This window comes from Gastrolobium bilobum, unplaced genomic scaffold, assembly GCF_033153095.1.
Source record: "Gastrolobium bilobum isolate Gb01-03AN ecotype WA unplaced genomic scaffold, APGP_CSIRO_Gbil_v1 utg10104, whole genome shotgun sequence".
NCBI lineage: Eukaryota > Viridiplantae > Streptophyta > Magnoliopsida > Fabales > Fabaceae > Gastrolobium > Gastrolobium bilobum.
Genome location: NW_026897721.1, coordinates 109,242 through 120,868, shown reverse-complemented (window position 1 = coordinate 120,868; position 11,627 = coordinate 109,242). Strand labels below are relative to the sequence as shown.

Below are 11,627 nucleotides of genomic sequence, written 5' to 3'. Positions count from 1 at the left end.
ATAGAAGTCAAAAGTTAAATATATTTTCAAAATCCAAATGATTTTTTTAAAAAAATTTAAATAAAACTTTTATAAAATACTTTTAAAATAAGTAAAACATAATTTTTTTTCCGAAGTCCATCCAAATGGGCCTTATCAAGCCATATTAAAAATTGTGAAGAGCCATTAGAGTTTTCCTTTTTTTTTGATAGTTTGTTTTTGTTTGTTTTTGTTTTTGTTTTTTAACTTTTCATCTAATATATTTTTGAGAAATATAAGTTTTATGCTATAGGATATTAGTATCTAGACACTTTGATATTTGTGTTATAATTTTATCTCCCTCTATTTTAGTGGTGGCCCCCCTATATTTTTATTTATAAAAATAAAATAAGCATTTTATTTTCATTATGGTTCCTGTTATAGAACTTTGAAAATGAAATAATATACTGAAAATAGCATGCACGTTGTTATGATCAATATTAATCAATTATATAAAATAAGAATGAAACAAAAAGTAATGTTAGTCCTCCTAATTAAAAAGAGTTTCGTTATACATTTCTAACAATTCTCCTAATACATACTAAAAAAAGTATTTAATAAAAAATAGTATGTTTTTAATATTTTGGGAACATAAAAAAGTATTCAATAATTTTTATATGAGTTTATCAATTCTTTTGTCACAGGAGATAAAATTATCTCAAATAATTATAAAATTACTTCATTTTGAGAGTTGAGAAAATTAATGAAAGATGTTTTGATAAAATTTACATAAAAAAAAAACAATCAGAATTTCTAAAACATTTTTTATTAGTTCTCCCAACCCTAAAAAAAATATAATTTTGGAGATACTAGAGATAATTTTATCTCTTGTGATATGGCAAAGAGAAACAATTGTTCCTTTTTATATTCAGTAATTTGAAAGCTTGATTAGAAAGAATAGAATTATTCAATTAAAAATAAAGAAACTGTTAAATGCTTTTTATTTTCCTAACAAAACAAATGTATTAACTTGTTAAAGTTTTCTATTTAATGCTTTCTTTATTTTTTAATAATAACTAAACTTAAAAAAAAAAAATCTAACTAAACATCCAAGGAAGCAAAGGAAAAAAAAAAAACACCATTAAGTAATTAATGAATCTGGCTAAAATATTTAACTGCTTTGATTAATAACAGCATCAGCTAGATTCAAATAATTATAAATTTAATTTTATAATAATAATGCTCCATTTTGAAGGTAGTTTACACGATGGTCTCTGCCATGTTTTAGCAGTAGGATCTGTTTCTTAATCTGTTGGTGAGATACAAGGCCTATAAGACTTGCCCTAGACCAACCACTATGTATTTATGCGTCCCTTCCTACCAGATCCACATAAAGGTTAACTGGGTAGGGAAAATTGGGAACAAGAACGACAAGGTATTGAAGAGGCTTAAATGTGGCAGATTACATTATCAATATTATTGGAATTGACTCGTTGAGACTCGAGACATATATGATATGCAAATCGTACAGTTCCTGCTTCTCTTCCTTATACATATCCTTAATGGCAACTATGAACTTTGATCTGTTTTATATATCTTCCATCTATACTACCAATAGAATTAATTGACACCCTTTCAGTCATTAGTGCAAATAGTTGGTAAATAGAAACTTAGGTGAAACATAATAAATATAAATTCCTCTCAATATGAAAATAATTAAAAACATCCTTTTAAAATATGTTATCTCATTATTCGTTGGCGATAGCCGATAAGAAAACGATGAAAGTAAAAAGGGAGAAAAAAGAGAGAGAGTAAATATCCTTTTTGGTAATCAGCAAATTTTACGATGCCCGTTTTAGTCCCTAGCAAATTAAAAGGCTCATCGTGTCCTTAAAAAATTCAAAATGAACCCATTTTAGTTTTTTTAAGGACTAATATGGGTCTTTTTTGAATTTGTGAGGGACTACGATTTCAACTAAATATGTCTATTTTGAATTGTGTAGTGATCACGATGGACCTTTTTATTTGTTAGAGAATAAAATGGGTATCGTGAAATTTGCTGAGGACCAAAAATGGTATTTACTAAAAAAAAAAAAAAAAACATCTAGCTGTAAGCCATGATGCATTTAACACACATTACATAAAATTGAATTCTAAATAGTATTGATAGGCCGTAGGACGTAGGCGTCTCATAATTATGGGCGTTATCTCCATCCGTTGGTGGTAGCAGAAGTTATTTAATTCTACACATCAAAGATCACAAGGAATGAGTTCTATTTAAAGGCAACCCCTAAACCATTACTTTGTTCACAGTGGGATCCTAAGTAAAGGTTTAATATTTGCCATTTGCTGGGGTACCTTTGGAGACACTACCCCAATGGACAAAAACAACAACAGGGTTTTTGTTTCTTCTATATTTGTCTTGATCACTTTGAGCATTGTTGTTCCACAAGCTGAGTCTCGAGCATTTTTTGTTTTTGGCGATTCGCTCGTTGATAACGGCAACAATAACTACCTAATCACCACTGCCCGAGCGGATTCATACCCTTATGGCATTGATTATCCAACTCACAGAGCCACTGGGCGTTTCTCCAATGGCCTCAACATTCCAGACCTTATCAGTTGGGTCCTCAAATTAATCCATTACTAATTCAACTTCGTATTTTTGTTTTAATTATATATCCTAAGCTATATTTATTTATTGTTCGTTAAATAAACTGCATCAATTAACATACACGTAGGTGAGCGAATTGGTTCAGAACCCACATTGCCATATTTGAGTCCTGAGCTCAATGGAGAGAGGCTACTCGTTGGTGCCAACTTTGCTTCTGCTGGGATAGGAATTCTCAATGACACCGGAATTCAGTTTGTAAGCCTACATTTTTTTAATTTTTTTTTTTTGTCGTGAATGGTTACTATTGCTAATTTAACAGCACAACTTTTATTTTACTCATTTTTTTTGTTTTGTTTTGGCCACACATTCTATTTTGACTTTTGAGTAATAATATAATATATACAAAAAAAAGTCTCTCACAGATTTTATTATATTTAACCATAATCGTTCAAATTTCTTTCTTTTTTCTTCCATCAATGATCCAAATGTTGTACATGTGTGTAGTTATGTGCTCAATTTTTTTGTGTAATTATCTTTTTGCTTATATTTTACTTGATATTTTAAATTGTTCTGTTTAATTAAGAGTGGGAAAGCAATTATGAGGCAAATATATAATCCTCTGTCCAAACTAGTTTTACTTACACTATTTGAACAATGAGTAAGACCATATATATATTAAAATGCGATATGTATACATTTGCAGATAAACATAATACGAATCTTCAGACAATTGCAGTACTTTGAGCAGTATCAGCAAAGGGTGAGTTCACTAATCGGAGAAGAACAGACTGGACGACTGGTAAACCAAGCACTGGTGCTCATAACCTTAGGTGGCAATGATTTTGTCAACAATTATTACCTGGTGCCCTTCTCTGCAAGATCTCGCCAATTTGCACTCCCAGACTATGTTGTATACCTCATTTCCGAGTATCGCAAAGTTCTAGCGGTATATATTGCTCTCCTTCACTCCTCTTTTGTTGCTATTACTCTTACTGTTATACTTTTTTTTCCGTTACTTTCTGCTTAAGGTACTTGTGTAGTGTCACTGTATAAAAGAAATGCAATGAATGATCCCAAAATAGTAATGAACAACTCTAAGCAAGGAACAACTTGAAATAATGTATTTACATATAGATTTGAGAACAACCGAACAAGTCAGATTCATTTTGTTTATTGAAATATATATATATATATATATATATATATATATATATATATATATATAGGGGGTAGGATATTCTTACACAGGTGTAAGAGTTATAAGTCGTACACTCAATCTTGACCATTGATCCACTTGTATCTAATGGCTCACATTACTAAAAAATTTGAGCCCTTAGATATAAATGGGATCAATGGACAAGATTCAGAGTGTAACTTACACTAGTGTAAAATGATCCTGACTCATATATTTGATATCCAAATATATACATTTATTTAATTTTATCATCTAGATGCTTTTAGCTACACAATATGCAATAGCATATCTTCTTTCTATGAATTTTACCTATCAAAATTGTTATTTCTACATTAAATTTTATAATTTTCCTTTTATCTGAGAAAGAAAAATTTAGGTAAAGCTTAGTTTATTTTCTGTTGTTATTATGCTTTTATTAATAATTACAGACATAAAAATGTTTTTACTTTATTTTTTAATTATGAAGAATTTGCAAAGAAATAATGAAAATAACAAAAAATGTCATTGTTTCCTTCCCAACATCTTGGGAATAGGAATAGTGTCAAAATAATGTGACATTTTTGTATTTTCTTAATTTTAAAATGATTGTTGTTTTAAGGTTTTACATAAGAATTAATAAAGTCCTCAATTACTCTTAATTTAAAGGAAGTATAGGTTTATTTGATTATATTATCATCTTACTCCGTTAAGGCTCTCTCATTTCACTAAGTGGAGATACTAAAAGATAACGATAAAATTGCGAACCAAAAAAAAAAAGATAATGATAAAATTGAAATAAAAAGGTAATTAATGCCTTCTAGAATAAGTTACAAATAATTTCAAACAAACTGAAACTCTTAAAGTGACATTTAATTTAAAATGGATGGAGTAATTATAACTAAATACATATAAACTTATTACTAAAAAAAATACATATCAACTAAAAAATAAAATTAAAAAAATAAACCAGAAACCACTTTACCTTTTTCTTTTTCTTTAATTCAACTTTTTTGTCCAATAAAAAAGATTACTTATACGCTTAAATGATTACGCTTTTCTTTATCTTTCCTTTTACCTTCAAAGATCTGGGGAAAATTAGACATCAATTTGGGTTTCCGCATCTAACTAAATTGGATAAAATCCTTTTAAAGTGAATTTGTCTTTAAAGTAAGCAAATACGTATTTATGAAGATTAATTTAAAGTGCATTGTGATTTTAACTCATTAAAATTAAAGAATGATATATTCTTACTAACTCACTTTATAAACAAACTTATCTTAAAATATTATTTCCCACCTAATTTAAGTTATTAGGATTAATCTAATAATAAAGGATTTAGATAATTTACGTAAGTTCATAACGTATTCACGCAACATGAAAGATAGGTGTGAAAGGAAAGTAGATTAGTAAACTAATTCAACGTTATGAATAATTTTGCTATGTTAACAAGTTATATTTACAAATTTTTTTTGTTTGTAAACTCTTACAAATTACACTATGTTCTTTCAGGAGAACACTGGTTTAACTATATTCTCCCGGAAGAACAGAGTGTAATTTGTAAAAAAAATTCAAATTTTTTTATAAACATATCATTTCCTTTCCTGTTACCTATATAATCTTTACAAACAAAGAATATTCAATTTATAAATGAAATGTCAAATGTTCATCCACTTGAGTTTTCTATCAGATCAACCTCTAATTATCCACATCAATTATTATTTAGAATTCGCAGGAAAAAAAAATAGAATGCGGGGACTTCAAAAAAGTGTGAATATCTTTATGATATGAATGTATGTCTGGGGAAGCAATTTGAGTTATGGTGAGACATGACAGGTTGCTCAAGTCATTTATCATTGTGCCGATTATAAGTATCTATCCTCTTGAATGCCATCACCCAATATACAGTCTATAAACAGTGGTCTAAAGTAGCATATGGACAAACATATTATCGATGTCGAATTAATGTGTTATGGTCTCTCTCTCTCTGTCTCTCTCTTTGTCTGTCTGTCTCTTTCACGTGTCTTTTTAAAATTTTAAGTATGCTAACTTGAGTGCCAATGTATTGTTAAATTAAATTAAATGCACGCAGAGGCTTTATGATTTGGGAGCAAGGCGGGTTCTGGTGACTGGGACAGGACCATTAGGTTGCGTGCCAGCAGAATTAGCACAACGTAGCAGAAATGGGGAATGTGCAGCAGAATTGCAGGAAGCTGCTGGTTTATTCAACCCTCAACTCGTTCAAATGTTGAATGAACTCAACGCTGAAATTGGTTCAGATGTCTTCATTTCTGCAAATGCCTTCCAAATGAATATGGATTTCATTAGTAATCCACAAACATATGGTACGTCAACCTCTTTTTTTGTAGCATTAACTTACATACTGTTGCTCTATATGTTTTAATTCCTGAATTTTAATTAACATCTTATTGCTCTAAATAAATGTTTTAAAAACCAAATTTAATATTAAATCGGAAAACTTTCTAAATTATGATTTAGTTAGTTCAGTTAGTTAAATTTGTGATTAAACATCATTCAACTATAATTAAATCAGATAAGGTTTAAATTAAATGTGTTATTGTTTCATGATCTATCTGTCTAGTTCAGTTTTTAAAACACATGAAAATAAAATTAAAAAGCTTTTACCCAACCTTGTCCAAATCCATATGGAGCCATTTGCAGATCTGGTCAAATGGCGGAAAATCGGTTCTAGGGATCTGAGTGGTTGGTTATATTACTATTAACATTGCTCGTTAGTTTTTTTTGGGTGGATTTGTGAAAAAGTGATCATGTGATCATGTTATTTAATCACAATCATTTATTTAAAAATTATGTATTTTTTCTTTCTTATCTCATCATCAATGAATGATTGTGATCAAATAACATGACCATCACTTTTTCACATGAGAGGATCCACTCTTGCCAAAGATAGATAAGTTATTTATATTGAGTTCAAAATGATATTATTTTGGAATGAAAATTAAGATTTTTTTAATTATAAATTTATTTCAGGGTTATAATAGTCTTTTTTATTATAATTTTTTAATCCAAAATAACATTATTTTAAAAATAAATGTAGATAACTTACATACATTTACTAAAGATATTAAAGCCTACATATAATTAAAAAAATTTAATTAATAAATTTTTCTTTAATATATTTCTTATCTTTTTCAAATAAAAAATTAATTATAAATGAAAGAGAATAATGATTACACTTTGTGGATCCCTTGAAATTCTAATGTGGACCCTGAAAAGTATGGTCCGAACTCCGAAGTATGCTGTATGCAACAGAAGCAAGCACGAAGTTACGCAACCTTTACATTATTATTAGAAGTTTTTTTTTTTTTTTTTTTTTTTTAATAGTATTTAATTATGTATTGTCAATTTATTACAAAGTTAAGTTTTGAAGAAATTATTGAGTCAAATTCTTTCAATAACGTTAGTGTTTTTTTTTACACCGACAGTATAAAAAAAGTTAAATTTGATTTCAAAAATGAATCATTCCTTTACCACTAAAAACTATATATTAAATTTTTAAAATAAATTTAATTCAATGAAATAAGACATTAAAAAAAGCAAATTAGTCGTTTTATTTTATTTTTCTTTCTTTTCCATTAATTTTTTAATTAAATTATAAGACTGAAAAAAGGAAAAAAATAAAACACGCGTTTGAATAACTTATTTTATTTTAAAATTATTAATACTATTTTAGAAAAACCTATAGCTGAATTTTTTATTTACAAAATAAATGATTTTGACACACACTAAAGTTATAAAAAATTTACTCTTATTCTATTTTGTTTAAAATTTATATATTGACCTTACTTTTTAAGGCAAAGGCAAGCAGTAAAGCTGAAAATCTTTGAATTTCTTGACATGTGTATTTTAAGAAAGATAGCAGATTTTATTGTATGAGCATGCTGTTTATAGGCAGATTATTTCGTAAGCTAGTGATGATCCTAGATAAACTCTGCACATCCTTGTTGATATGGCCCGAATATTGTGCTTATGCAAACCTTACTCTAATGAGAGCATCACTCTAACATCGTAGAGGAGTGGTCCCCAAACAATTAAGGGAACTGATCATAACCTGTGGTGGCCTATGAATTGGGGAAGACGCTTTTGGGACCATCTTTTGGTACTTTCCATTTTAGTAATAAAGTTGCGTACTGACCTCTGCACTGCTCATTTAATCCTTTGGGGCCTTCTTGAGGTGCCCAACCCCCAACCTCCCGCATTAGATTAGATATGTTATTCTCACATGGAAATAGACCATCTCATCATAAATTTTCACATGGTAAAAAAAAAATCTTGTTACTATCTTTTTTAATAAAACATTAAATAGATTAAGACCCTATCAAAAATTATTTCATTTTCGTCCATATCAGGACTGGACATTGGAAATTCGGCTTATAGCAAAAAAGGAAAACTGATTGATTGTACATAGCTTTGACTAGACTTGTAAAATAGAAGTTGGCCTTTCAGGCATTTGCAAGTAGTAGTTATCTTTACTGGAAAAGTGTTTGTCCTTTTAAATGATATAATTTATATCTTTTCATTCTCATAAAGAGGTGAGACCCACACTTTTTTTTTTTTTTTGTCCACTCCCTCTCATCCTTTATCTATCTCTTTCTCTCACTTAAAATGATATAACTTTACATCCTTCAGAATGACACACTTTATCCTATCTTTATTCATTAGCCAAATGAAATATGATATGCAGGATTTGTCACATCAAAAGTTGCATGCTGCGGTCAAGGACCTTACAATGGGATTGGACTTTGCACTCCGGTCTCTAACCTGTGCCCAAACAGGGATATATATGCATTTTGGGATCCTTTCCATCCAAGCGAGAGAGCAAACAGACTGATTGTGGAAACATTCATGATTGGATCCAACAAATACATGAACCCAATGAATCTCAGTACCATTATGCATTTGGATTCAAGGACCTAATAACAATGACTTCTTCCTATTTTCTCTAGTGGGCAAACCTCCTGCACAAGATGCTGTATTATATTGATTGTTTAGCCTATATCGTTTCTAGGTGTGCAATAATAAGAAAATTATTTGAAACCACGGAAATTCATAAAGTGTTGCTTTGAGGGGAAAAAAAAAAAAACATAGCAGGTCCATGGATTTCTATGCAGAGATACTGTATCAATGAATGTCCCAGGTTAAGGAATAAAAAAAGAGGGTTGTAAGTTGTGAGATAATTTGGGTTGTAAGTTGTCAGTTGTGATATTATTTGTAACAAGAGGCTAAGCCCAAAAGTATTATTGGGCTTGAAATTTGAAGTCTTGAGTAAACTTAAGTATCTGGGCTGTACTAAATTGCTTTCTGAAAATTGTTGCAGGCAAACATTGCCTAACTTAACTGTATAAAATATATACTTTATTCTAATTTTATTGCTTTATTTACAACATATAGAAGAGTAATGGTTACAAAACATTAGTATTAGTCACATCATCTCATATTTGTGTGGGATAAAAAAATAAGAATATGAATGTAGAAAATGAAATGGGACTATGTGAGAAACATTATTGTATATGAAAATACACCATCCCTAAATAATATATTTTTAAAATATCAATCCAAACATGGTCCAAATAATTATAAAGATATATACTTGTATAACCTAAGTAATTACTTTAAATATATATATTTTGTATTAATTTTTTAGATGGTGTTATATTTATAACCGTTTTCTTTACAATCTTTTATGACAATTTTTCTTATTGTTGGCTATAAATCAAATTAACAATTACAACATAAAGTTGTTAAGAAAGAAAAAGGTTGTGAATATGATCTATTTTGTTTTTTTTTAACCTGATTAATTTTCATTATTATTGTATTTTCGAGTTATTTCAATTCACATCATGTTTATCTAAACAATGAGCTAAATGGGTTGATATCTGTAATTAATTTTAGGGTTCTGCAGATAAATTATCTGCAGTAAACCCAATACGACGGGCGAAAATTATGATATTTTTGTAATTTTAATTTATTTCAGGATTATTATAATCTTTATAATTATAATTGTTTAATATTTCAATCTCAAAACGATGTCGTTTTGGGAATAAATGCAGATTATCAAGTAATCATGATTCATACATGGTCAATATGTATACTTAGCTAGACGTTGTTCGAGTGATCATTCTAGTATTAAATACGCAAAGGGTCCATGACCTTAATTCGACATAAACTGGTCTATATATCATTCTAGTTTTTTTAGTTGGTTTCTGCTTTGCAAGTGATATGTTTTATTTTCACTAAAACTTAAAAGAAAAGTGGAAGCCTCAATCTTAATTAAGGGCCAAGGAAAAAGAAATATAATAGTGACACTTGAGGAGGGTAGCTGTGACCGAACGCCACCCTATTTATGTTGATCACATGTACATATGTCTGCATTTCTTCCCCACACCTTAATTGGTTCCTTATAATTATAGATGAAAAACACCACGCTATTTCTTTATATCGTGTTTAGCTCAAAAGGGAATAATATTGACCATTTGACATTTTAAATATTCTAAATCAACCAAGATACGAGTGACAGCAGCGTTTAACAGAAAACCTCAATGATTATTAGTCATGAATGAACTGAAATATCCGGAACATAATCCTGTCTATACTAGCGAGGCCTGCTTATTTCTCGGGTTACAGGTTCTTTCTGTGTTCACTTTATTCCTTTGATCTTCTATTTCGCTGCCTAAGTTTTCGGTGCTTAAAAGAACTCGTGTGTTTCCCCATCAGGTGTGTCTGAGTCTCTGAGAGATGTTAGACTAAACTGCAAGTAAAGCGACTCGACCAACATTTTGTCGTGTGATCAAATCTCAATTGGAACTTAAAATGATCTTAATTGACCCTGAATGCCTTTGTGAGATGAATTAATTAGAAGCATCATCATGCTATCTTCTCGTCGTACACTAGCGGGTCATTTTCAAACGATATCTCAACAAACGAGTTCCAGAACTAGCTTGACAACAAAGCTGGCAGGGCATAACTCTAGTATTCGATCTGCCTGAAACAGTTCTTGTTTTAATTATATCAACACACTTTGACGTCAATTGTTTTTTTTTTGTGTGGATCTACCCTTTTATTAACTAGCCACTCTTTCATTCTCACATTAATGGATTTAAATCCTCTCTTCTCTTTCCTACTCAACTAAGTCCAATCCCATCTCTCTTAATAAGATATACTATTCGCTGAGAAAAAAGTTACACCTCTCTCTTACTATAATTGCCGTTTGCGAAACAGCACAAGAATTCAAAAAGGAAAGTAATACATTTCCTGAAATAAAGTTTCGTAAAAAATAACAGTGCTATGTAATTTCCTAACTCCTAATTAGCCTATAGTACTTGTACTGATTCAAGATGGTGGTCAATTAATTTGTCAAATGCTAATTAACTTTGATAAACGGTGTACAAATAGCTAGTTTCTCCTTTTAATTACACCCGGAATATAACATAAATCGCGTAGTCAAGTAATATGTCAAGTTGTGGTAAATATATTGAACTTCATGTTTTTGTTGTGGTTTTGATGAAGAATCACTGTTATTTTAAACTCCGCTACATAAGCGGCTAGAAATGACTAACACTGGGGTTGGATATTGGAATCGTGACAAAAATTTCACTTCCTAAGACCAGTCACAAGAGCAATTATTTGTGGTACTTGCTTCTTCTTGATTCGGCGGTTTGCTTTAACTCTAGAGAGGTGGTAGAAGAAGACATTTATGAATGTGTTTTACAGAGATCAACCTCTCAGACCTTATATATAGCCCCTTCCCAATTGCTCCATGCAAACCACAGGTCAATCATTATATAAAATTAAAGGTTATTAGTCCTCCTGTTTTCAAGAGACATATACATACATACACACAGA

General features: G+C 29.8%; 1 protein-coding gene across 1 annotated transcript; it reads left to right on the top strand.

The window, feature by feature from the left end:
* The first annotated feature begins 2,335 nt into the window (after positions 1 to 2,335).
* Positions 2,336 to 8,710, top strand: LOC133309591 (GDSL esterase/lipase LTL1-like). Its single transcript, XM_061510385.1, has 5 exons — positions 2,336 to 2,579; positions 2,700 to 2,827; positions 3,276 to 3,518; positions 5,836 to 6,088; positions 8,470 to 8,710. Exons 1-5 carry the CDS (start codon positions 2,336 to 2,338, stop codon positions 8,700 to 8,702), a joined length of 1,101 nt encoding a protein of 366 aa, XP_061366369.1. The 3' UTR covers positions 8,703 to 8,710.
* The last annotated feature ends 2,917 nt before the right edge of the window (positions 8,711 to 11,627 follow it).